Raw genomic sequence first — 27305 nt, forward strand, 5'->3', positions numbered from 1 at the left:
CCCCGCTGTACCTCACTCTCTCCCCCCGCTGTACCTCACTCTCTCTCTCTCTCCCCCCGCTGTACCTCACTCTCTCTCTCTCTCTCTCCCCCCGCTGTACCTCACTCTCTCTCTCTCCCCCCGCTGTACCTCACTCTCTCTCTCCCCCCGCTGTACCTCACTCTCTCTCTCTCCCCCCGCTGTACCTCACTCTCTCTCTCTCCCCCCGCTGTACCTCACTCTCTCTCTCTCCCCCCGCTGTACCTCACTCTCTCTCTCTCTCTCTCTCTCCCCCGCTGTACCTCACTCTCTCTCGCTCTCTCCCCCCGCTGTACCTCACTCTCTCTCGCTCTCTCCCCCCGCTGTACCTCACTCTCTCTCGCTCTCTCCCCCCGCTGTACCTCACTCTCTCTCTCTCTCTCTCTCCCCCCCCCGCTGTACCTCACTCTCTCTCCCTCTCTCTCTCCCCCCCCGCTGTACCTCTCTCTCTCTCTCTCTCCCCCCGCTGTACCTCACTCTCTCTCTCTCCCTCCCCCTGTACCTCTCTCTCTCTCCCCCCCGCTGTACCTCACTCTCTCTCTCTCTCTCTCTCTCCCCCCCCCGCTGTAACTCACTCTCTCTCTCTCTCTCTCTCTCTCTCCCCCCGCTGTACCTCTCTCTCTCCTCTCTCTCTCTCCCCCCGCTGTACCTCTCTCTCTCTCTCTCTCTCTCTCCCCCCGCTGTACTTCACTCTCTCTCTCTCTCCCCCCGCTGTACCTCACTCTCTCTCTCTCTCTCTCCCCCCGCTGTACCTCACTCTCTCTCTCTCTCTCTCTCTCCCCCCGCTGTACCTCACTCTCTCTCTCTCTCTCTCCCCCCGCTGTACCTCACTCTCTCTCTCTCTCTCTCTCTCCCCCCGCTGTACCTCACTCTCTCTCTCTCTCTCTCTCTCCCCCGCTGTACCTCACTCTCTCTCTCTCTCTCTCCCCCCGCTGTACCTCACTCTCTCTCTCTCTCTCCCCCGCTGTACCTCACTCTCTCTCCTCTCCCCCGCTGAACCTCACTCTCTCTCTCTCTCTCTCTCTCCCCCCGCTGTACCTCACTCTCTCTCTCTCTCTCTCCCCCGCTGTACCTCACTCTCTCTCTCTCTCCCCCGCTGTACCTCACTCTCTCTCTCTCCCCCCGCTGTACCTCACTCTCTCTCTCTCCCCCCGCTGTACCTCACTCTCTCTCTCTCCCCCCCCGCTGGACCTAACTCTCTCTCTCTCTCTCTCTCCCCCCATTGTACCTCACTCTCTCCCTCTCGCCCCCCCGATGTACATCTCTCTCTCTCTCTCTCTCCCCGCTGTACATCTCTCTCTCTCTCTCTCCCCCCGCTGTACCTCACTCTCTCTCTCCCCCCGCTGAACCTCACTCTCTCTCTCCTCTCCCCCCGCTGTACCTCACGCTCTCTCTCTCCCCCCGCTGTACCTCGCTCTCTCTCTCCCCCCCGCTGTACCTCGCTCTCTCTCTCCCCCCGCTGTACCTCGCTCTCTCTCTCCCCCCGCTGTACCTCGCTCTCTCTCTCCCCCCGCTGTACCTCGCTCTCTCTCTCCCCCCGCTGTACCTCGCTCTCTCTCTCCCCCGCTGTCCCTCGCTCCTCTCTCTCCCCCCGCTGTCCCTCACTCTCTCTCTCCCCCCGCTGTCCCTCACTCTCTCTCTCCCCCCGCTGTCCCTCACTCTCTCTCTCCCCCCGCTGTCCCTCACTCTCTCTCTCTCTCCCCCCCCCCCCCGCTGTACCTCACTCTCTCTCTCTCTCTCTCTCTCTCTCCCCCCGCTGTACCTCACTCTCTCTCTCTCTCTCTCTCCCCCCGCTGTACCTCACTCCCTCTCTCTCTCTCCCCTCGCTGTACCTCACTCTCTCTCTCTCTCCCCCCCGCTGTACCTCACTCTCTCTCTCTCTCCCCCCCGCTGTACCTCCTCTCTCTCCTCTCTCCCCCCGCTGTACCTGTACCTCTCTCTCTCTCTCTCCCCCCGCTGTACCTGTACCTCTCTCTCTCTCTCTCTCTCCTCCCCCCGCTGTACCTCACTCTCTCCTCTCTCTCTCTCTCCCCCCGCTGTACCTCCCTCTCTCTCTCTCTCTCTCTCCCCCCGCTGTACCTCTCTCTCTCTCCCCCCGCTGTACCTCTCTCTCTCTCCCCCCGCTGTACCTCTCTCTCTCTCCCCCCGCTGTCCCTCACTCTCTCTCTCCCCCGCTGTACCTCACTCTCTCTCTCTCTCTCCCCCCCCACGCTGTACCTCACTCTCTCTCTCTCTCTCTCCCCCCGCTGTACCTCACTCTCTCTCTCTCTCCCCCCCGCTGTACCTCACTCTCTCTCTCTCCCCCCCCGCTGTACCTCACTCTCTCTCTCTCCCCCCGCTGTACCTCACTCTCTCTCTCTCTCCCCCCGCTGTACCTCTCTCTCTCTCTCCCCCCGCTGTACCTGTACCTCTCTCTCTCTCTCTCTCTCTCCCCCCGCTGTACCTCACTCTCTCCCTCTCTCTCTCTCTCTCTCCCCCCGCTGTACCTCCTCTCTCTCTCTCCTCTCCCCCCGCTGTACCTCTCTCTCTCTCTCTCTCTCCCCCGCTGTACCTCTCTCTCTCTCCCCCCGCTGTACTCTCTCTCTCTCCCCGCTGTACCTCTCTCTCTCTCCCCCGCTGTACCTCACTCTCTCTCTCTCTCTCTCTCTCCCCCCGCTGTACCTCACTCTCTCTCTCTCTCTCTCTCCCCCTGCTGTACCTCACTCTCTCTCTCTCTCTCCCCCCGCTGTACCTCACTCTCTCTCTCTCTCTCTCCCCCCGCTGTACCTCACTCTCTCTCTCTCTCTCTCTCCCCGCTGTACCTCACTCTCTCTCTCTCACTCCCCCCGCTGTACCTCACTCTCTCTCTCTCTCTCTCCCTCCCCCCGCTGTACCTCACTCTCTCTCTCTCTCTCTCTCTATCTCTCCCCCCGCTGTACCTCACTCTCTGTCTCCCCCGCTGGACCTCACTCTCTCTTTCTCCCCCCGCTGTACCTCACTCTCTCTCTCCCCCCGCTGTACCTCACTCTCTCTCTCTCTCTCTCTCTCCCCCCCGCTGTACCTCACTCTCTCTCTCTCCCCCCGCTGTACCTCACTCTCTCTCTCTCCCCCCGCTGTACCTCACTCTCTCTCTCTCCCCCCGCTGTACCTCACTCTCTCTCTCTCCTCTCTCTCCGCTGTACCTCACTCTCTCTCTCTCCCCCCGCTGTACCTCACTCTCTCTCTCTACCCCCGCTGTACCTCACTCTCTCTCTCTCTCTCTCTCTCCCCCCGCTGTACCTCACTCTCTCTCTCTCTCTCTCTCTCTCCCCCCGCTGTACCTCACTCTCTCTCTCTCTCTCTCTCCCCCGCTGTACCTCACTCTCTCTCTGTCTCTCTCTCTCTCTCTCCCCCCGCTGTTCCTCACTCTCTCTCTTCTCTCTCCCCGCTGTACCTCACTCTCTCTCTCTCTCTCTCTCTCCCCCCGATGGACATCTCTCTCTCTCTCTCTCTCTCCACGCTGTACCTCACTCTCTCTATCTCCCCCCGCTGTACCTCACTCTCTCTCTCCCCCCGCTGTACCTCACTCTCTCTCTCCCCCCGCTGTACCTCACTCTCTCTCTCTCTCTCTCTCTCTCTCTCCCCCCGCTGTACCTCTCTCTCTCTCTCTCTCTCCCCCCGCTGTACCTCACTCTCTCTCTCTCCCCCCGCTGGACCTCACTCTCTCAATCCCTCCCGCTGTACCTCACTCGCTCCTCTCCCCCCGCTGTACCTCACTCTCTCTCTCTCTCTCTCCCCCGCTGTACCTCTCTCTCTCTCTCTCTCTCCCCCCGCTGTACCTCACTCTCTCTCTCTCTCCCCCCGCTGTACCTCACTCTCTCTCTCCCCCCGCTGTACCTCACTCTCTCTCTCCCCCCGCTGTACCTCACTCTCTCTCTCCCCCCGCTGTACCTCACTCTCTCTCTCCCCCCCGCTGTACCTCACTCTCTCTCTCTCTCTCTCCCCCCCCCGCTGTACCTCACTCTCTCTCTCTCTCTCCCCCCCCGCTGTACCTCACTCTCTCTCTCTCTCTCTCTCTCTCTCCCCCCACTGTACCTGTACCTCTCTCTCTCTCTCTCCTCTCTCTCCCCCCGCTGTACCTCACTCTCTCTCTCTCTCTCTCTCTCCCCGCTGTACCTCTCTCTCTCTCTCTCTCTCTCTCCCCCCCGCTGTACCTCTCTCTCTCTCCTCCCCCGCTGTACCTCCCTCACTCTCTCTCTCTCTCTCCCCCCCCGCTGTACCTCACTCTCTCTCTCTCTCTCTCTCCCTCCGCTGTACCTCACTCTCTCTCTCCCCCGCTGTACCTCACTCTCTCTCTCTCTCTCCCCCGCTGTCCCTCACTCTCTCTCTCTCTCTCTCCCCGCTGTACCTCACTCTCTCTCTCTCCCCCCGCTGTACCTCACTCTCTCTCTCTCTCTCTCTCTCTCCCCCGCTGTACCTCACTCTCTCTCTCTCTCTCTCCCCCCGCTGTACCTCACTCTCTCTCTCTCTCTCTCTCTCCCCCCCGCTGTACTCACTCTCTCTCTCTCTCTCTCTCTCCCCCCGCTGCACCTCACTCCTCTCCTCATCTCTCTCTCTCCCCCGCTGTCCTCACTCTCTCCTCCCCCCCCCCTCTCTCTCTCTCTCTCTCTCCCCCCGCTGTACCTCACTCTCTCTCTCTCTCCCCCCGCTGTACCTCACTCTCTCTCTCTCTCCCCCGCTGTACCTAACTCTCTCTCTCTCTCTCTCTCTCCCCCCATTGTACCTCACTCTCTCCCTCTCGCCCCCCGATGTACATCTCTCTCTCTCTCTACCCCCGCTGTACTCACTCTCTCTCTCTCTCCCCCCGCTGTACCTCACTCTCTCTCTCTACCCCCGCTGTACCTCACTCTCTCTCTCTCTCCCCCCGCTGTACCTCACTCTCTCTCTCTCTCTCTCTCTCTGCCCCCCCCCGCTGTACCTCACTCTCTCTCTCTCTCTCTCCCCGCTGTACCTCACTCTCTCTCTGTCTCTCTCTCTCTCTCTCTCTCTCTCCCCCCGCTGTTCCTCACTCTCTCTCTCTCTCTCCCCGCTGTACCTCACTCTCTCTCTCTCTCTCTCTCCCCCCCCGATGGACATCTCTCTCTCTCTCTCTCTCTCCCACGCTGTACCTCACTCTCTCTATCTCCCCCCGCTGTACCTCACTCTCTCTCTCCCCCCGCTGTACCTCACTCTCTCTCTCTCTCTCTCTCTCTCCCCCCGCTGTACCTCTCTCTCTCTCTCTCTCTCTCCCCCGCTGTACCTCTCTCTCTCTCTCTCTCCCCCCGCTGTACCTCACTCTCTCTCTCTCCCCCCGCTGGACCTCACTCTCTCAATCCCTCCCGCTGTACCTCACTCGCTCTCTCCCCCCGCTGTACCTCACTCTCTCTCTCTCTCTCTCTCTCCCCCCGCTGTACCTCTCTCTCTCTCTCTCTCTCTCTCCCCCCGCTGTACCTCACTCTCTCTCTCCCCCCGCTGTACCTACTCACTCTCTCTCTCTCTCTCTCTCCCCCCCCCCCCCCCGCTGTACCTCACTCTCTCTCTCTCTCCCCCCCCCGCTGTACCTCACTCTCTCTCTCTCTCTCTCCCCCCACTGTACCTGTACCTCTCTCTCTCTCTCTCTCTCTCCCCCCGCTGTACCTCACTCTCTCTCTCTCTCCCCCCGCTGTACCTCTCTCTCTCTCTCTCTCTCTCCCCCCCCCGCTGTACCTCTCTCTCTCCCCCCGCTGTGCCTCCCTCACTCTCTCTCTCTCTCTCTCTCTCCCCCCGCTGTACCTCACTCTCTCTCTCTCTCTCTCTCCCTCCGCTATACCTCACTCTCTCTCTCTCCCCCCGCTGTACCTCACTCTCTCTCTCTCTCTCTCTCCCCCGGCTGTACCTCACTCTCTCTCTCTCTCTCCCCCCCGCTGTACCTCACTCTCTCTCTCTCCCCCCGCTGTACCTCACTCTCTCTCTCTCTCCCCCCGCTGTACCTCACTCTCTCTCTCTCTCTCTCTCTCTCCCCCCGCTGTACCTCACTCTCTCTCTCTCTCTCCCCCCGCTGTACCTAACTCTCTCTCTCTCTCTCCCCCCGCTGTACCTAACTCTCTCTCTCTCTCCCCCCATTGTACCTCACTCTCTCCCTCTCGCCCCCCGATGTACATCTCTCTCTCTCTCTCTCTCCCCGCTGTACATCTCTCTCTCTCTCCCCCCGCTGTACCTCACTCTCTCTCCCCCCCCGCTGTACCTCACTCTCTCTCTCTCTCCCCCCGCTGTACCTCACTCTCTCTCCCCCCTGTACCTCACTCTCTCTCCCCCCTGTACCTCACTCACTCTCTCACTCCCTGTACCTCACTCTCTCACTCCCTGTACCTCACTCTCTCACTCCCTGTACCTCACTCTCTCACTCCCTGTACCTCACTCTCTCTCTCTCCCTGTACCTCACTCTCTCTCTCTCCCTGTACCTCACTCTCTCTCTCTCCCTGTACCTCACTCTCTCTCTCTCCCTGTACCTCACTCTCTCTCTCTCCCTGTACCTCACTCTCTCTCCCTGTACCTCACTCTCTCTCTCTCCCTGTACCTCACTCTCTCCCTCCCTGTACCTCACTCTCTCTCCCTCCCTGTACCTCACTCTCTCTCCCTCCCTGTACCTCACTCTCTCTCACTCCCTGTACCTCACTCTCTCTCACTCCCTGTACCTCACTCTCTCACTCCCTGTACCTCACTCTCTCTCTCCCTGTACCTCACTCTCTCACTCCCTGTACCTCACTCTCTCACTCCCTGTACCTCACTCTCTCTCACTCCCTGTACCTCACTCTCTCTCACTCCCTGTACCTCACTCTCTCTCTCCCTGTACCTCACTCTCTCTCTCCCTGTACCTCACTCTCCCCCCCCCCTGTACCTCTCCCTCTCACTCCCCCCCTGTACCTCTCCCTCTCACTCCCCCCCCTGTACCTCTCCCTCTCTCTCCCCCCCTGTACCTCTCCCTCTCTCTCCCCCCCTGTACCTCTCCCTCTCTCTCCCCCCCTGTACCTCTCCCTCTCTGCACCCCCCCCCCCCGTGTACCTCTCTCTCTCTCTCTCTCCCCCCCCGTACCACTCTCTCCCCCCCCCGTACCACTCTCCCTCTCCCCACCCCCCGTACCACTCTCTCTCTCCCCCCCTCCGTACCACTCTCTCTCTCTCCCCCCCCCGTACCACTCTCTCTCTCCCCCCCCCCGTACCACTCTCTCTCCCCCCCCCCCGTACCACTCTCTCTCCCCCCCCCCCCGTACCACTCTCTGTCTCTCTCTCTCTCCACCCCCCCCCCCGTGTACCTCTCTCTCTCTCCCACCCCCGTACCTCTCTCTCTCTCTCTCTCTCTCCCCGCTGCACCTCTCTCTCTCTCTCTCTCTCTCCCCGCTGCACCTCTCTCTCTCTCTCTCTCTCTCCCCCCCCCCCGCTGTACCTCACTCTCTCTCTCTCCCACCGCTGTACCTCACTCTCTCTATCCCCCCCCGCTGGACCTCTCTCTCTCTCACTCTCTCTCTCTCACTCTCTCTCTCTCACTCTCTCTCTCCCCCCGCTGTACCTCACTCTCTCTCTCTCTCTCTCTCCCCCCGCTGTACCTCACTCTCTCTCTCTCTCTCTCTCCCCCCGCTGTACCTCACTCTCTCTCTCTCTCTCTCTCTCCCCCCGCTGTACCTCACTCTCTCTCTCTCTCTCTCCCCCCGCTGTACCTCACTCTCTCTCTCTCTCTCCCCCGCTGTACCTCACTCTCTCTCTCTCCCCCCGCTGAACCTCACTCTCTCTCTCTCTCTCTCTCTCCCCCCGCTGTACCTCACTCTCTCTCTCTCTCTCTCCCCCCGCTGTACCTCACTCTCTCTCTCTCTCCCCCCGCTGTACCTCACTCTCTCTCTCTCCCCCCGCTGTACCTCACTCTCTCTCTCTCCCCCCGCTGTACCTCACTCTCTCTCTCTCCCCCCCCGCTGGACCTAACTCTCTCTCTCTCTCTCTCTCCCCCCCATTGTACCTCACTCTCTCCCTCTCGCCCCCCCGATGTACATCTCTCTCTCTCTCTCTCTCCCCGCTGTACATCTCTCTCTCTCTCTCCCCCCGCTGTACCTCACTCTCTCTCTCCCCCCGCTGAACCTCACTCTCTCTCTCTCTCCCCCCGCTGTACCTCACGCTCTCTCTCTCCCCCCGCTGTACCTCGCTCTCTCTCTCCCCCCGCTGTACCTCGCTCTCTCTCTCCCCCCGCTGTACCTCGCTCTCTCTCTCCCCCCCGCTGTACCTCGCTCTCTCTCTCCCCCCGCTGTACCTCGCTCTCTCTCTCCCCCCGCTGTACCTCGCTCTCTCTCTCCCCCCGCTGTCCCTCGCTCTCTCTCTCCCCCCGCTGTCCCTCACTCTCTCTCTCCCCCCGCTGTCCCTCACTCTCTCTCTCCCCCCGCTGTCCCTCACTCTCTCTCTCCCCCCGCTGTCCCTCACTCTCTCTCTCTCTCCCCCCCCCCCCCCGCTGTACCTCACTCTCTCTCTCTCTCTCTCTCTCTCCCCCCGCTGTACCTCACTCTCTCTCTCTCTCCCCCCGCTGTACCTCACTCCCTCTCTCTCTCTCCCCTCGCTGTACCTCACTCTCTCTCTCTCTCCCCCCCCGCTGTACCTCACTCTCTCTCTCTCTCTCCCCCCCGCTGTACCTCTCTCTCTCTCTCTCCCCCCGCTGTACCTGTACCTCTCTCTCTCTCTCTCCCCCCCGCTGTACCTGTACCTCTCTCTCTCTCTCTCTCCCCCCGCTGTACCTCACTCTCTCCCTCTCTCTCTCTCTCCCCCCGCTGTACCTCCCTCTCTCTCTCTCTCTCTCTCCCCCCGCTGTACCTCTCTCTCTCTCCCCCCCGCTGTACCTCTCTCTCTCTCCCCCCGCTGTACCTCTCTCTCTCTCCCCCCCGCTGTCCCCTCACTCTCTCTCTCCCCCCGCTGTACCTCACTCTCTCTCTCTCTCTCCCCCCCCCACGCTGTACCTCACTCTCTCTCTCTCTCTCTCCCCCCGCTGTACCTCACTCTCTCTCTCTCTCCCCCCGCTGTACCTCACTCTCTCTCTCTCCCCCCCCGCTGTACCTCACTCTCTCTCTCTCCCCCCCGCTGTACCTCACTCTCTCTCTCTCTCCCCCCCGCTGTACCTCTCTCTCTCTCTCTCCCCCCGCTGTACCTGTACCTCTCTCTCTCTCTCTCTCTCTCTCCCCCCGCTGTACCTCACTCTCTCCCTCTCTCTCTCTCTCTCTCCCCCCCGCTGTACCTCCCTCTCTCTCTCTCTCTCCCCCCGCTGTACCTCTCTCTCTCTCTCTCTCTCCCCCCGCTGTACCTCTCTCTCTCTCCCCCCGCTGTACCTCTCTCTCTCTCCCCCCGCTGTACCTCTCTCTCTCTCCCCCCGCTGTACCTCACTCTCTCTCTCTCTCTCTCTCTCTCCCCCCGCTGTACCTCACTCTCTCTCTCTCTCTCTCCCCCTGCTGTACCTCACTCTCTCTCTCTCTCTCCCCCCCGCCTGTACCTCACTCTCTCTCTCTCTCTCTCTCCCCCCGCTGTACCTCACTCTCTCTCTCTCTCTCTCTCCCCGCTGTACCTCACTCTCTCTCTCTCCCCCCGCTGTACCTCACTCTCTCTCTCTCTCTCTCCCTCCCCCCGCTGTACCTCACTCTCTCTCTCTCTCTCTCTCTATCTCTCCCCCCGCTGTACCTCACTCTCTGTCTCCCCCCGCTGGACCTCACTCTCTCTTTCTCCCCCCGCTGTACCTCACTCTCTCTCTCCCCCCGCTGTACCTCACTCTCTCTCTCTCTCTCTCTCTCCCCCCGCTGTACCTCACTCTCTCTCTCTCCCCCCGCTGTACCTCACTCTCTCTCTCTCCCCCCCGCTGTACCTCACTCTCTCTCTCTCCCCCCGCTGTACCTCACTCTCTCTCTCTCTCTCTCTCCGCTGTACCTCACTCTCTCTCTCCCCCCGCTGTACCTCACTCTCTCTCTCTACCCCCGCTGTACCTACCCCCGCTGTACCTCACTCTCTCTCTCTCTCTCTCTCTCTCCCCCCGCTGTACCTCACTCTCTCTCTCTCTCTCTCTCCCCGCTGTACCTCACTCTCTCTCTGTCTCTCTCTCTCTCTCTCCCCCCGCTGTTCCTCACTCTCTCTCTCTCTCTCCCCGCTGTACCTCACTCTCTCTCTCTCTCTCTCTCTCCCCCCGATGGACATCTCTCTCTCTCTCTCTCTCTCTCCACGCTGTACCTCACTCTCTCTATCTCCCCCCGCTGTACCTCACTCTCTCTCTCCCCCGCTGTACCTCACTCTCTCTCTCCCCCCGCTGTACCTCACTCTCTCTCTCTCTCTCTCTCTCTCTCCCCCCGCTGTACCTCTCTCTCTCTCTCTCTCTCTCTCTCCCCCCGCTGTACCTCACTCTCTCTCTCTCCCCCCGCTGGACCTCACTCTCTCAATCCCTCCCGCTGTACCTCACTCGCTCTCTCCCCCCGCTGTACCTCACTCTCTCTCTCTCTCTCTCCCCCCGCTGTACCTCTCTCTCTCTCTCTCTCTCCCCCCGCTGTACCTCACTCTCTCTCTCTCTCCCCCCGCTGTACCTCACTCTCTCTCTCCCCCCGCTGTACCTCACTCTCTCTCTCCCCCCGCTGTACCTCACTCTCTCTCTCCCCCCGCTGTACCTCACTCTCTCTCTCCCCCCGCTGTACCTCACTCTCTCTCTCTCTCTCTCCCCCCCCCCGCTGTACCTCACTCTCTCTCTCTCTCTCCCCCCCCCGCTGTACCTCACTCTCTCTCTCTCTCTCTCTCTCCCCCCACTGTACCTGTACCTCTCTCTCTCTCTCTCTCTCTCTCTCCCCCCGCTGTACCTCACTCTCTCTCTCTCTCTCTCTCTCCCCGCTGTACCTCTCTCTCTCTCTCTCTCTCTCTCCCCCCCCGCTGTACCTCTCTCTCTCTCCCCCCGCTGTACCTCCCTCACTCTCTCTCTCTCTCTCCCCCCCCGCTGTACCTCACTCTCTCTCTCTCTCTCTCTCCCTCCGCTGTACCTCACTCTCTCTCTCTCCCCCCCGCTGTACCTCACTCTCTCTCTCTCTCTCCCCCCGCTGTCCCTCACTCTCTCTCTCTCCCCCCGCTGTACCTCACTCTCTCTCTCTCTCCCCCCGCTGTACCTCACTCTCTCTCTCTCTCTCTCTCTCTCCCCCCGCTGTACCTCACTCTCTCTCTCTCTCTCTCCCCCCGCTGTACCTCACTCTCTCTCTCTCTCTCTCTCTCCCCCCCCGCTGTACCTCACTCTCTCTCTCTCTCTCTCTCCCCCCGCTGCACCTCACTCTCTCTCTCTCTCTCTCTCTCCCCCCGCTGTACCTCACTCTCTCTCTCTCTCTCTCTCTCCCCCCGCTGTACCTCACTCTCTCTCTCTCTCCCCCCGCTGTACCTCACTCTCTCTCTCTCTCCCCCCGCTGTACCTAACTCTCTCTCTCTCTCTCTCTCCCCCCATTGTACCTCACTCTCTCCCTCTCGCCCCCCGATGTACATCTCTCTCTCTCTCTACCCCCGCTGTACCTCACTCTCTCTCTCTCTCCCCCCGCTGTACCTCACTCTCTCTCTCTACCCCCGCTGTACCTCACTCTCTCTCTCTCTCCCCCCGCTGTACCTCACTCTCTCTCTCTCTCTCTCTGCCCCCCCCCGCTGTACCTCACTCTCTCTCTCTCTCTCTCCCCGCTGTACCTCACTCTCTCTCTGTCTCTCTCTCTCTCTCTCTCTCTCTCCCCCCGCTGTTCCTCACTCTCTCTCTCTCTCTCCCCGCTGTACCTCACTCTCTCTCTCTCTCTCTCTCCCCCCCCGATGGACATCTCTCTCTCTCTCTCTCTCTCTCCACGCTGTACCTCACTCTCTCTATCTCCCCCCGCTGTACCTCACTCTCTCTCTCCCCCCGCTGTACCTCACTCTCTCTCTCTCTCTCTCTCCCCCCGCTGTACCTCTCTCTCTCTCTCTCTCTCTCTCCCCCCGCTGTACCTCTCTCTCTCTCTCTCTCCCCCCGCTGTACCTCACTCTCTCTCTCTCCCCCCGCTGGACCTCACTCTCTCAATCCCTCCCGCTGTACCTCACTCGCTCTCTCCCCCCGCTGTACCTCACTCTCTCTCTCTCTCTCTCTCTCCCCCCGCTGTACCTCTCTCTCTCTCTCTCTCTCTCCCCCCGCTGTACCTCACTCTCTCTCTCCCCCCGCTGTACCTCACTCTCTCTCTCTCTCTCTCTCCCCCCCCCCCCCCCGCTGTACCTCACTCTCTCTCTCTCTCCCCCCCCCGCTGTACCTCACTCTCTCTCTCTCTCTCTCCCCCCACTGTACCTGTACCTCTCTCTCTCTCTCTCTCTCTCCCCCCGCTGTACCTCACTCTCTCTCTCTCTCCCCCCGCTGTACCTCTCTCTCTCTCTCTCTCTCTCTCCCCCCCCGCTGTACCTCTCTCTCTCCCCCCGCTGTGCCTCCCTCACTCTCTCTCTCTCTCTCTCTCTCCCCCCGCTGTACCTCACTCTCTCTCTCTCTCTCTCTCCCTCCGCTATACCTCACTCTCTCTCTCTCCCCCCGCTGTACCTCACTCTCTCTCTCTCTCTCTCTCTCTCTCCCCCGGCTGTACCTCACTCTCTCTCTCTCTCTCCCCCCGCTGTACCTCACTCTCTCTCTCTCCCCCCGCTGTACCTCACTCTCTCTCTCTCTCCCCCCGCTGTACCTCACTCTCTCTCTCTCTCCCCCCGCTGTACCTCACTCTCTCTCTCTCTCTCTCTCTCCCCCCGCTGTACCTCACTCTCTCTCTCTCTCTCCCCCCGCTGTACCTAACTCTCTCTCTCTCTCCCCCCGCTGTACCTCACTCTCTCTCTCTCTCTCTCTCTCCCCCCATTGTACCTCACTCTCTCCCTCTCGCCCCCCGATGTACATCTCTCTCTCTCTCTCTCTCCCCGCTGTACATCTCTCTCTCTCTCCCCCCGCTGTACCTCACTCTCTCTCCCCCCCCGCTGTACCTCACTCTCTCTCTCTCTCCCCCCGCTGTACCTCACTCTCTCTCCCCCCTGTACCTCACTCTCTCTCCCCCCTGTACCTCACTCACTCTCTCACTCCCTGTACCTCACTCTCTCACTCCCTGTACCTCACTCTCTCACTCCCTGTACCTCACTCTCTCACTCCCTGTACCTCACTCTCTCTCTCTCCCTGTACCTCACTCTCTCTCTCTCCCTGTACCTCACTCTCTCTCTCTCCCTGTACCTCACTCTCTCTCTCTCCCTGTACCTCACTCTCTCTCTCTCCCTGTACCTCACTCTCTCTCCCTGTACCTCACTCTCTCTCTCTCCCTGTACCTCACTCTCTCCCTCCCTGTACCTCACTCTCTCTCCCTCCCTGTACCTCACTCTCTCTCCCTCCCTGTACCTCACTCTCTCTCACTCCCTGTACCTCACTCTCTCACTCCCTGTACCTCACTCTCTCTCTCCCTGTACCTCATTCTCTCTCTCCCTGTACCTCACTCTCTCACTCCCTGTACCTCACTCTCTCACTCCCTGTACCTCACTCTCTCTCACTCCCTGTACCTCACTCTCTCTCACTCCCTGTACCTCACTCTCTCTCTCCCTGTACCTCACTCTCTCTCTCCCTGTACCTCACTCTCCCCCCCCCTGTACCTCTCCCTCTCACTCCCCCCCTGTACCTCTCCCTCTCACTCCCCCCCTGTACCTCTCCCTCTCTCTCCCCCCCTGTACCTCTCCCTCTCTCTCCCCCCCTGTACCTCTCCCTCTCTCTCCCCCCCTGTACCTCTCCCTCTCTGCACCCCCCCCCCCGTGTACCTCTCTCTCTCTCTCTCTCCCCCCCCGTACCACTCTCTCCCCCCCCCGTACCACTCTCCCTCTCCCCACCCCCCGTACCACTCTCTCTCTCCCCCCCCCGTACCACTCTCTCTCTCCCCCCCCGTACCACTCTCTCTCTCCCCCCCCGTACCACTCTCTCTCTCCCCCCCCGTACCACTCTCTCTCTCCCCCCTCCGTACCACTCTCTCTCTCTCCCCCCCCCGTACCACTCTCTCTCTCCCCCCCCCCGTACCACTCTCTCTCCCCCCCCCCCGTACCACTCTCTCTCCCCCCCCCCGTACCACTCTCTGTCTCTCTCTCTCTCCACCCCCCCCCCGTGTACCTCTCTCTCTCTCCCACCCCCGTACCTCTCTCTCTCTCTCTCTCTCTCCCCGCTGCACCTCTCTCTCTCTCTCTCTCTCTCCCCGCTGCACCTCTCTCTCTCTCTCTCTCTCTCCCCCCCCCCCGCTGTACCTCACTCTCTCTCTCTCCCACCGCTGTACCTCACTCTCTCTATCCCCCCCCGCTGGACCTCTCTCTCTCTCACTCTCTCTCTCTCACTCTCTCTCTCTCACTCTCTCTCTCCCCCCGCTGTACCTCACTCTCTCTCTCTCTCTCTCTCTCCCCCCCCGCTGCACCTCACTCTCTCTCTCTCTCTCTCTCTCCCCCACCCTGCACCTCTCTCTCTCTCTCTCTCTCTCCCCCACCCTGTACCTCTCTCTCTCTCTCTCTCTCTCCCCCACCCTGCACCTCTCTCTCTCTCTCTCTCTCTCCCCCACCCTGTACCTCTCTCTCTCTCTCTCTCTCTCCCCCCCTGTACCTCTCTCTCTCTCTCCCCCCCTGTACCTCTCTCTCTCTCTCCCCCCCTGTACCTCTCTCTCTCTCTCCCCCCCTGTACCTCTCTCTCTCTCTCCCCCCCTGTACCTCTCTCTCTCTCCCCCCCTGTACCTCTCTCTCTCTCTCTCTCTCTCCCCCCTGTACCTCTCTCTCACTCCCCCCCTGTACCTCTCTCTCTCTCTCTCTCTTTCCCCCCCCCCCCCCGTACTTCTCTCTCTCTCCCCCCGCTGTACCTCTCTCTCTCTCTCTCCCCCACCCCCCCCCCCCGGTACCTCTCTCTCTCTCTCTCTCTCTCCCCCCCCCCCCCCCCCGTACCTCTCTCTCTCTCTCTCTCTCCCCCTGTACCTCTCTCTCTCTCACTCTCCCCCCCCCCGTACCTCACTCTCTCTCACTCTCCCCCCGCTGTACCTCACTCTCTCTCACTCTCCCCCCCTGTACCTCACTCTCTCTCACTCTCCCCCCCTGTACCTCACTCTCTCTCACTCTCCCCCCCCTGTACCTCACTCTCTCTCACTCTCTCTCTCTCCCCCCCTGTACCTCACTCTCTCACTCCCTGTACCTCACTCTCTCACTCCCTGTACCTCACTCTCTCACTCCCTGTACCTCACTCTCTCTCTCTCCCTGTACCTCACTCTCTCTCTCTCCCTGTACCTCACTCTCTCTCTCTCCCTGTACCTCACTCTCTCTCTCTCCCTGTACCTCACTCTCTCTCCCTGTACCTCACTCTCTCTCTCTCCCTGTACCTCACTCTCTCTCTCTCCCTGTACCTCACTCTCTCTCCCTCCCTGTACCTCACTCTCTCTCCCTCCCTGTACCTCACTCTCTCTCCCTCCCTGTACCTCACTCTCTCACTCCCTGTACCTCACTCTCTCTCTCCCTGTACCTCATTCTCTCTCTCCCTGTACCTCACTCTCTCACTCCCTGTACCTCACTCTCTCACTCCCTGTACCTCACTCTCTCTCACTCCCTGTACCTCACTCTCTCTCACTCCCTGTACCTCACTCTCTCTCTCCCTGTACCTCACTCTCTCTCTCCCTGTACCTCACTCTCCCCCCCCCTGTACCTCTCCCTCTCACTCCCCCCCTGTACCTCTCCCTCTCTCTCCCCCCCTGTACCTCTCCCTCTCTCTCCCCCCCTGTACCTCTCCCTCTCTCTCCCCCCCTGTACCTCTCCCTCTCTGCACCCCCCCCCCGTGTACCTCTCTCTCTCTCTCTCCCCCCCCGTACCACTCTCTCCCCCCCCCCGTACCACTCTCCCTCTCCCCACCCCCCGTACCACTCTCTCTCTCCCCCCCCCGTACCACTCTCTCTCTCCCCCCCCGTACCACTCTCTCTCTCTCCCCCCCGTACCACTCTCTCTCTCCCCCCTCCGTACCACTCTCTCTCTCTCCCCCCCGTACCACTCTCTCTCTCCCCCCCCCCGTACCACTCTCTCTCCCCCCCCCCGTACCACTCTCTCTCCCCCCCCCCCGTACCACTCTCTGTCTCTCTCTCTCTCCACCCCCCCCCCCGTGTACCTCTCTCTCTCTCCCACCCCCGTACCTCTCTCTCTCTCTCTCTCTCTCTCCCCGCTGCACCTCTCTCTCTCTCTCTCTCTCTCCCCGCTGCACCTCTCTCTCTCTCTCTCTCTCCCCCCCCCCCCGCTGTACCTCACTCTCTCTCTCTCCCACCGCTGTACCTCACTCTCTCTATCCCCCCCCGCTGGACCTCTCTCTCTCTCACTCTCTCTCTCTCACTCTCTCTCTCTCACTCTCTCTCTCCCCCCGCTGTACCTCACTCTCTCTCTCTCTCTCTCTCTCCCCCCCCGCTGCACCTCACTCTCTCTCTCTCTCTCTCTCTCCCCCACCCTGCACCTCTCTCTCTCTCTCTCTCTCTCCCCCACCCTGTACCTCTCTCTCTCTCTCTCTCTCTCCCCCACCCTGCACCTCTCTCTCTCTCTCTCTCTCTCTCTCCCCCACCCTGTACCTCTCTCTCTCTCTCTCTCTCTCCCCCCCTGTACCTCTCTCTCTCTCTCCCCCCCTGTACCTCTCTCTCTCTCTCCCCCCCTGTACCTCTCTCTCTCTCTCCCCCCCTGTACCTCTCTCTCTCTCTCCCCCCCTGTACCTCTCTCTCTCTCTCCCCCCCTGTACCTCTCTCTCTCTCTCTCTCTCTCCCCCCTGTACCTCTCTCTCACTCCCCCCCTGTACCTCTCTCTCTCTCTCTCTCTCTCTTTCCCCCCCCCCCCGTACTTCTCTCTCTCTCCCCCCGCTGTACCTCTCTCTCTCTCTCTCCCCCACCCCCCCCCCCGGTACCTCTCTCTCTCTCTCTCTCTCTCCCCCCCCCCCCCCCCGTACCTCTCTCTCTCTCTCTCTCTCCCCCTGTACCTCTCTCTCTCTCACTCTCCCCCCCCCCGTACCTCACTCTCTCTCACTCTCCCCCCGCTGTACCTCACTCTCTCTCACTCTCCCCCCCTGTACCTCACTCTCTCTCACTCTCCCCCCCTGTACCTCACTCTCTCTCACTCTCCCCCCCCTGTACCTCACTCTCTCTCACTCTCTCTCTCTCCCCCCCTGTACCTCACTCTCTCTCTCTCTCCCCCCCCCTGTACCTCACTCTCTCTCACTCACTCTCTCGCCCCCCTGCACCTCACTCCACTCGCCCCCCCCCTGCACCTCACTCCACTCGCCCCCCCCTGCACCTCACTTTCTCGCCCACCCCTGCACCTCACTCTCTCGCCCCCCCCTGCACCTCACTCTCTCGCCCCCCCCTGCACCTCACTCTCTCGCCCCCCCCTGCACCTCACTCTCTCGCCCCCCCCTGCACCTCACTCTCTCGCCCCCCCCTGCACCTCACTCTCTCGCCCCCCCCTGCACCTCACTCTCTCGCCCCCCCCTGCACCTCACTCTCTCGCCCCCCCCCTGCACCTCACTCTCTCGCCCCCCCTGCACCTCACTCTCTCGCCCCCCCCTGCACCTCACTCTCTCGCCCCCCCCCTGTACCTCACTCTCTCTCTCCACCCCTGTACCTCACTCTCTCTCTCTCTCTCTCTCCCCCCTGTACCTCACTCTCTCTCTCACTCCCTGTACCTCACTCTCTCTCTCACTCTCCCCCCCCGTACCTCACTCTCTCACTCCCTGTACCTCACTCTCCCTCACTCTCTCTCTCTCTCCCCCCCTGTACCTCACTCTCTCTCTCCCCCCCCCTGTACCTCACTCTCTCTCTCCCCCCCTGTACCTCACTCTCTCTCTCCCCCCCTGTACCTCACTCTCTCTCTCCCCCCCGTACCTCACTCTCTCTCTCCCCCCCTGTACCTCACTCTCTCTCTCCCCACCTGTACCTCACTCTCTCTCCCCCCCTGTACCTCACTCTCTCTCTCCCCCCCTGTACCTCACTCTCTCTCTCCCCCCCTGTACCTCACTCTCTCTCTCCCCCCCTGTACCTCACTCTCTCTCTCCCCCCCTGCACCTCACTCTCACTCTCTCACTCCCTGTACCTCACTCTCTCTCCCCCCTGTACCTCACTCTCTCTCTCCCCCCTGCACCTCACTCTCTCACTCCCTGTACCTCACTCTCTCACTCCCTGTACCTCACTCTCTCACTCCCTGTACCTCACTCTCTCACTCCCTGTACCTCACTCTCTCCCCCCCTGTACCTCACTCTCTCACTCCCTGTACCTCACTCTCTCACTCCCTGTAACTCACTCTCTCTCACTCCCTGTACCTCACTCTCTCTCACTCCCTGTACCTCACTCTCTCTCACTCCCTGTACCTCACTCTCTCACTCCCTGTACCTCACTCTCTCACTCCCTGTACCTCACTCTCTCACTCCCTGTACCTCACTCTCTCACTCCCTGTACCTCACTCTCTCACTCCCTGTACCTCACTCTCTCACTCCCTGTACCTCACTCTCTCTCTCTCCCTGTACCTCACTCTCTCTCTCTCCCTGTACCTCACTCTCTCTCTCTCCCTGTACCTCACTCTCTCACTCCCTGTACCTCACTCTCTCTCTCTCCCTGTACCTCACTCTCTCTCTCCCTGTACCTCACTCTCTCTCTCTCCCTGTACCTCACTCTCTCTCTCTCCCTGTACCTCACTCTCTCTCTCTCCCTGTACCTCACTCTCTCTCTCTCCCTGTACCTCACTCTCTCTCTCTCCCTGTACCTCACTCTCTCTCTCTCCCTGTACCTCACTCTCTCTCTCTCTCCCTGTACCTCACTCTCTCTCACTCCCTGTACCTCACTCTCTCTCACTCCCTGTACCTCACTCTCTCTCCCTGTACCTCACTCTCTCTCCCTGTACCTCACTCTCTCTCCCTGTACCTCACTCTCTCTCCCTGTACCTCACTCTCTCTCCCTGTACCTCACTCTCTCTCCCTGTACCTCACTCTCTCTCCCTGTACCTCACTCTCTCTCCCTGTACCTCACTCCCTCTCCCTGTACCTCACTCTCTCTCCCTGTACCTCACTCTCTCTCCCTGTACCTCACTCTCTCACTCCCTGTACCTCACTCTCACTCACTCTCTCTCCATACCTCACTCTCTCATTCCCTGTACCTCACTCTCACTCTCTCTCACTCTCCATACCTCACTCTCTCACTCCCTGTACCTCACTCTCTCTCTCTCCCTGTACCTCACTCTCTCTCTCTCCCTGTACCTCACTCTCTCTCTCTCCCTGTACCTCACTCTCTCTCTCTCCCTCCATACCTCACTCTCTCACTCCCTGTACCTCACTCTCTCTCTCTCCCTGTACCTCACTCTCTCACTCCCTGTACCTCACTCTCTCACTCTCTCTCACTCTCTCTCCATACCTCACTCTCTCACTCCCTGTACCTCACTCTCACTCTCTCTCACTCTCCATACCTCACTCTCTCACTCCCTGTACCTCACTCTCTCTCTCTCCCTGTACCTCACTCTCTCTCTCTCCCTGTACCTCACTCTCACTCTCTCTCACTCTCTCTCCATACCTCACTCTCTCACTCCCTGTACCTCACTCTCACTAGCACTCACTCTCTCTCCATACCTCACTCTCTCACTCCCTGTACCTCACTCACTCTCACTCACTCTCTCTCCATACCTCACTCTCTCACTCCCTGTACCTCACTCTCACTCTCACTCACTCTCTCTCCATACCTCACTCTCTCACTCCCTGTACCTCACTCTCACTCTCACTCACTCTCTCTCCATACCTCACTCTCTCACTCCCTGTACCTCACTCTCTCTCTCTCCCTGTACCTCACTCTCTCACTCCCTGTACCTCACTCTCTCACTCTCCCTGTACCTCACTCTCTCTCCCTGTACCTCACTCTCTCTCCCTGTACCTCACTCTCTCTCCCTGTACCTCACTCTCTCTCACTCCATGTACCTCACTCTCTCTCACTCCCTGTACCTCACTCTCTCTCTCCCTGTACCTCACTCTCTCACTCCCTGTACCTCACTCTCTCTCACTCCCTGTACCTCACTCTCTCTCACTCCCTGTACCTCACTCTCTCTCTCCCTGTACCTCACTCTCTCACTCCCTGTACCTCACTCTCTCACTCCCTGTACCTCACTCTCTCTCACTCCCTGTACCTCACTCTCTCTCACTCCCTGTACCTCACTCTCTCTCACTCCCTGTACCTCACTCTCTCTCACTCTCCGTACCTCACTCTCTCTCACTCTCCGTACCTCACTCTCTCACTCCCTGTACCTCACTCTCTCACTCCCTGTACCTCACTCTCTCACTCTCCATACCTCACTCTCTCTCACTCTCTCTCCAAACCTCACTCTCTCACTCCCTGTACCTCACTCTCACTCTCTCCATACCTCACTCTCACTCCCTGTACCTCACTCTCTCACTCCCTGTACCTCACTCTCTCTCACTCCCTGTACCTCACTCTCTCTCACTCCCTGTACCTCACTCTCTCACTCCCTGTACCTCACTCTCACTCTCCATACCTCACTCTCTCACTCCCTGTACCTCACTCTCTCTCTCTCCCTGTACCTCACTCTCTCTCTCTCCCTGTACCTCACTCTCTCACTCCCTGTACCTCACTCTCACTCTCTCTCACTCTCTCTCCATACCTCACTCTCTCACTCCCTGTACCTCACTCTCACTCTCTCTCACTCTCCATACCTCACTCTCTCACTCCCTGTACCTCACTCTCTCTCTCTCCCTGTACCTCACTCTCTCACTCCCTGTACCTCACTCTCACTCTCTCTCACTCTCTCTCCATACCTCACTCTCTCACTCCCTGTACCTCACTCTCACTCTCTCTCACTCTCTCTCCATACCTCACTCTCTCACTCCCTGTACCTCACTCTCACTCTCACTCACTCTCTCTCCATACCTCACTCTCTCACTCCCTGTACCTCACTCTCACTCTCACTCACTCTCTCTCCATACCTCACTCTCTCACTCCCTGTACCTCACTCTCTCTCTCTCCCTGTACCTCACTCTCTCTCCCTGTACCTCACTCTCTCTCTCTCCCTGTACCTCACTCTCTCTCTCTCCCTGTACCTCACTCTCTCTCTCTCTCCCTGTACCTCACTCTCTCTCTCTCTCCCTGTACCTCACTCTCTCTCTCTCTCTCCCTGTACCTCACTCTCTCACTCCATGTACCTCACTCTCTCTCACTCCCTGTACCTCACTCTCTCTCTCCCTGTACCTCACTCTCTCTCTCCCTGTACCTCACTCTCTCACTCCCTGTACCTCACTCTCTCTCACTCCCTGTACCTCACTCTCTCTCACTCCCTGTACCTCACTCTCTCTCACTCCCTGTACCTCACTCTCTCTCACTCCCTGTACCTCACTCTCTCTCACTCCCTGTACCTCACTCTCTCACTCCCTGTACCTCACTCTCTCACTCCCTGTACCTCACTCTCTCTCTCCCTGTACCTCACTCTCTCACTCCCTGTACCTCACTCTCTCACTCCCTGTACCTCACTCTCTCTCACTCCCTGTACCTCACTCTCTCTCACTCCCTGTACCTCACTCTCTCTCACTCCCTGTACCTCACTCTCTCTCACTCCCTGTACCTCACTCTCTCTCCCTGTACCTCACTCTCTCTCCCTGTACCTCACTCTCTCTCCCTGTACCTCACTCTCTCTCCCTGTACCTCACTCTCTCTCCCTGTACCTCACTCTCTCTCACTCCCTGTACCTCACTCTCTCACTCCCTGTACCTCACTCTCTCACTCCCTGTACCTCACTCTCTCACTCCCTGTACCTCACTCTCTCACTCTCCATACCTCACTCTCTCTCTCCCTGTACCTCACTCTCTCACTCCCTGTACCTCACTCTCTCACTCCCTGTACCTCACTCTCTCTCACTCTCTCTCCATACCTCACTCTCTCACTCCCTGTACCTCACTCTCACTCTCTCCATACCTCACTCTCACTCCCTGTACCTCACTCTCTCTCTCCCTGTACCTCACTCTCTCTCTCCCTGTACCTCACTCTCTCACTCCCTGTACCTCACTCTCTCTCACTCCCTGTACCTCACTCTCTCTCACTCCCTGTACCTCACTCTCTCACTCCCTGTACCTCACTCTCTCTCACTCCCTGTACCTCACTCTCTCTCACTCCCTGTACCTCACTCTCTCTCACTCCCTGTACCTCACTCTCTCTCACTCCCTGTACCTCACTCTCTCTCTCCCTGTACCTCACTCTCTCACTCCCTGTACCTCACTCTCTCTCACTCCCTGTACCTCACTCTCTCTCACTCCCTGTACCTCACTCTCTCTCACTCCCTGTACCTCACTCCCTCTCACTCCCTGTACCTCACTCTCTCTCACTCCCTGTACCTCACTCTCTCTCCCTGTACCTCACTCTCTCTCCCTGTACCTCACTCTCTCTCCCTGTACCTCACTCTCCCTCCCTGTACCTCACTCTCTCTCACTCCCTGTACCTCACTCTCTCACTCCCTGTACCTCACTCTCTCACTCCCTGTACCTCACTCTCTCACTCTCCATACCTCACTCTCTCTCTCCCTGTACCTCACTCTCTCACTCCCTGTACCTCACTCTCTCACTCTCCATACCTCACTCTCTCTCACTCTCTCTCCATACCTCACTCTCTCACTCCCTGTACCTCACTCTCACTCTCTCCATACCTCACTCTCACTCCCTGTACCTCACTCTCTCACTCCCTGTACCTCACTCTCTCTCACTCCCTGTACCTCACTCTCTCTCACTCCCTGTACCTCACTCTCTCTCACTCCCTGTACCTCACTCTCTCTCACTCCCTGTACCTCACTCTCTCTCACTCCCTGTACCTCACTCTCTCTCACTCCCTGTACCTCACTCTCTCTCACTCCCTGTACCTCACTCTCTCATTCCCTGTACCTCACTCTCACTCTCTCTCACTCTCCATACCTCACTCTCTCACTCCCTGTACCTCACTCTCTCTCTCTCCCTGTACCTCACTCTCTCTCTCTCCCTGTACCTCACTCTCTCTCTCTCTCACTCTCTCTCCATACCTCACTCTCTCACTCCCTGTACCTCACTCTCTCTCTCTCCCTGTACCTCACTCTCTCACTCCCTGTACCTCACTCTCACTCTCTCTCACTCTCTCTCCATACCTCACTCTCTCACTCCCTGTACCTCACTCTCACTCTCTCTCACTCTCCATACCTCACTCTCTCACTCCCTGTACCTCACTCTCTCTCTCTCCCTGTACCTCACTCTCTCACTCCCTGTACCTCACTCTCACTCTCTCTCCATACCTCACTCTCTCACTCCCTGTACCTCACTCTCACTCTCACTCACTCTCTCTCCATACCTCACTCTCTCACTCCCTGTACCTCACTCTCTCACTCTCACTCACTCTCTCTCCATACCTCACTCTCTCACTCCCTGTACCTCACTCTCACTCTCTCTCACTCTCTCTACCTCACTCTCACTCTCACTCACTCTCTCTCCATACCTCACTCTCTCACTCCCTGTACCTCACTCTCTCACTCTCACTCACTCTCTCTCCATACCTCACTCTCTCACTCCCTGTACCTCACTCTCACTCTCTCTCACTCTCTCTCCATACCTCACTCTCTCACTCCCTGTACCTCACTCTCACTCTCTCTCACTCTCTCTCCATACCTCACTCTCTCACTCCCTGTACCTCACTCTCACTCTCTCTCACTCTCTCTCCATACCTCACTCTCTCACTCCCTGTACCTCACTCTCACTCTCACTCACTCTCTCTCCATACCTCACTCTCTCACTCCCTGTACCTCACTCTCTCACTCTCTCTCACTCTCTCTCCATACCTCACTCTCTCACTCCCTGTACCTCACTCTCACTCTCACTCACTCTCTCTCCATACCTCACTTTCTGTCTTCTTTCGACGTTCGACTTTCTTCCCGCCACCGTGTGCCCCTTCACCCGCCGTGAGATCACACCTGTGAGCATCACGACACTAACGAAGGATTAAACCCCGAACACCTCAACTAATTGACCGTTCCCAACAACACTGGTCGCTGTTTTAACGACCGAGAGACCATCCCAATGCCAAGACCGTCCACCTACAATGGATGACAAGCTGCACTCGATCTTCTCGCGGATCCACACCAGGGCGGTGAAGCGGCGCGCCCGTCCCCAACAGCTCGCGCGCCGTCTCCCGGCATACAATGAGCACGTGGGCGGGGCGGGGCGGGAAGAGCGGCACGTGGGCGGGCGGGGCCGGGAGGCGCGGCACGGGGCGGGGCCGAGAGGAGCGGCACGTGGCGGGGCGGGGCCGGGAGGAGCGGCACGTGGCGGGGCGGGGCCGGGCCGGGAGGTGCGGCACGTGGGCGGGCGGGGCCGGGAGGCGCGGCACGGGGCGGGGCCGGGAGGAGCGGCACGGGGCGGGGCCGGGAAGGGCGGCACGTGGCGGGGCGGGGCCGGGAGGCGCGGCACGTGGGCGGGGCGGGGCCGGGAGGAGCGGCACGTGGCGGGGCGGGGCCGGGAAGGGCGGCACGTGGCGGGGCGGGGCTGGGAGGCGCGGCACGTGGGCGGGGCGGGGCGGGGCCGGGAGGCGCGGCACGTGGCGGGGCGGGGCCGGGAAGGGCGGCACGTGGCGGGGCGGGGCCGGGAGGCGCGGCACGTGGGCTGGGCGGGGCGGGGTTAGGCCGGGACGCCGGGCGCGCGGAGGCGGCTGTCCGCTGTTTGTCGGCCGGAGCCCGGAGCCCGGAGCCCGTCACACGGCCGCACCAGCGGAACATTGCTCCCGGCCTTTTCTCGACTGAATCTGGCGCAAGTAAGTGGGGAACTCCGGTTTACGGTGGTTGCGGTGACGAAGTGGGAGAAGCTGCCATGAAATTCCGGCAGCCCTGCTCGAGGATCAGTCCAATAATCGGTCCCCCGGCCCGGACTCCTCACCATCCAGAGCTGGAGCCCAATTCACACAGAGAGTCCCCATCGGAATTCCCAGCACATGTCATGTCTCCCTCCTGGGACCTTAAAACCAGTTTAAACCCAGGCTTGGTGCCTTGTCGGAGTGAAATCGGGAAACACTTTTTCCACACAAAGGGTAGTAGAAATTTGGAAAACTCCGTCAAAAGGCTGTGAAAGTTGGGGGACAACTGGAGCTTTCAACACTGAGATTGGTAAATGTTTGTTAGATGAGGATATTTAGGGATGGAGTTGTTCTACAGATCAGGCTCGAGGGGATGAATGACCTTCTGTTCCTATGAAGTACCGCCAGCAGTGCGGGAGCAGCTCCGAGCAATTTACAGACTAAACACACAGACCAGGCAGTTACTATCCCACTCCCCACACTTCTGGAGAGACGCCGTTCCCCATCCAACTCCCCCCTTTTCACACAGACACTGTACCCCATCCAACTCCCCCCCCCTTTCACACAGACACTGTACCCCATCCAACTCCCCCCCCCCTTTCACACAGACACTGTACCCCATCCAACTCCCCCCCTCTCACACAGACACTGTACCCCATCCAACTCCCCCCCCCTCTCACACAGACACTGTACCCCATCCAACTCCCCCCCCTCTCACACAGACACTGTACCCCATCCAACTCCCCCCCCCTCTCACACAGACACTGTACCCCATCCAACTCCCCCCCTCTCACACAGACACTGTACCCCATCCAACTCCCCCCTTTCACACTGACACTGTACCCCATCCAATTCCCCCCTTTCACACTGACACTGTACCCCATCCAATTCCCCCCTCTCACACAGACACTGTACCCCATCCAACTCCCCCCTTTCACACTGACACTGTACCCCATCCAATTCCCCCCTTTCACACAGACACTGTACCCCATCCAACTCCCCCCTTTCACACTGACACTGTACCCCATCCAATTCCCCCCTTTCACACAGACACTGTACCCCATCCAACTCCCCCCTTTCACACTGACACTGTACCCCATCCAATTCCCCACCCTTTAACATGGACACTGTACCCCATCCATCTCCCCACCCCCTTTCACATGGACACTCTACCCCATCCAACTCCCCCTCCCTTTCACACACACACTGTACCCCATCCATCTCCCCACCCCCTTTCACACAGACACTGTACCCCATCCATCTCCCCACCCTTTCACAGAGACACTGTACCCCATCCAACTCCCCCTCCCTTTCACATAGACACTGTACCCCATCCATCTCCCCACCCCCTTTCACATAGACACTGTACCCCATCCAGCTCCCCACCCTTTCACAGAGACACTGTACCCCATCCAGCTCCCCACCCTGTCATAGAGACACTGTACCTGTAAGGGGGTTTCTTTTTTTACTGTTTCTCGGGCTTATAATAGGTCAGCCAGTTATGTTTTTCCTGAGCTGCCCTGCCCGCAGTGCGGTTGCGAATCGCTTACCCCTTCCTGATTCTGAGCTGAGGACTTATCGAGTGGTAACAAAGACAGACAAACAGACCAGTGGATTGGTACAAGGAAAACCAATGTTTATTAATAAGAAAACTAAAACTACAAGGTAAACAGTATAATACAGAAGATAAAGAAATCGCTATGGATGTAATACAGTCTTACACTTATCGGGTTGAAAGAAACAGACACATCGAGGGAAAATTCTAAAATCACAAGTTTAGCAATATCCCTTAACCCCCAACCTTACACTTATGCTAGGTTGTCTTGTGGCGGCCAGAAAATTAATGCTCACCGGTGAAAACAGATGAAAAGGCCTGGCCCCTGTGCCTGCTGCTGCCGTCGACATGTGGTTGCGAGGTTTACTGGATGGCCTTCCTTCTTAGTTGCTAGCAGACAGACAGGATAGGGCCAAGAGGCGAAGAGAGAGAGCTACTCCAGAGAGAGATATACTGGGCAGCCCAGTTATACCCTCTTGGTAACAGGTTTTTTTCATACCTTATCAGCTTGCTTCATTGTTTGATTTAAGCACGAAACGTAAGACAAAGGACCCCATCTCTGGCCCATTTACATTATGGCCGTTTCCTGTATCGATCTGTTTGCTAACTGCTTTACCATTGTTCCGAATGTACCTTGATGGTTCACCTTTTGTCCTGCGATCACTTCCTGCTCGAATTTTGATGTGTTGGCCGGCCATGTTGATAGCTTGCCTCAGGGCTAGAATGCAGCTGCATTGTTTAAAGAAACCTGTCTGAGACACGAAACCTGCCAAGTTGTTGAGAATGCAATTTCAAATCTGCCGGTCCTCGGCCATGTGTCTGACTGCAGCCATTTTGAGAGACCTTGGATTTTTTAAAAACATGATGTGGAGATGCCGGTGATGGACT

The 27305-nt window shown here is 59.0% G+C and overlaps 1 protein-coding gene across 1 annotated transcript in view; it reads right to left on the reverse strand.

The window, feature by feature from the left end:
* LOC137344318 (choline/ethanolaminephosphotransferase 1-like) overlaps nucleotides 1-27305 on the reverse strand; it is a 140416-nt gene that overhangs the window by 87243 nt on the left and 25868 nt on the right. Inside the window, exons 2-3 of the mRNA XM_068007179.1 lie at nucleotides 24671-24814; nucleotides 23917-23987 (exon numbers count right to left, since the gene is read on the reverse strand). Of these exons, the coding sequence (XP_067863280.1) occupies nucleotides 23917-23987; nucleotides 24671-24814 (215 nt within the window). The remainder of the gene's footprint in view (nucleotides 1-23916; nucleotides 23988-24670; nucleotides 24815-27305) is intronic.

This window comes from Heptranchias perlo, chromosome 27 (genome assembly GCF_035084215.1).
Source record: "Heptranchias perlo isolate sHepPer1 chromosome 27, sHepPer1.hap1, whole genome shotgun sequence".
NCBI classification, from domain to species: Eukaryota; Metazoa; Chordata; class Chondrichthyes; order Hexanchiformes; family Hexanchidae; genus Heptranchias; species Heptranchias perlo.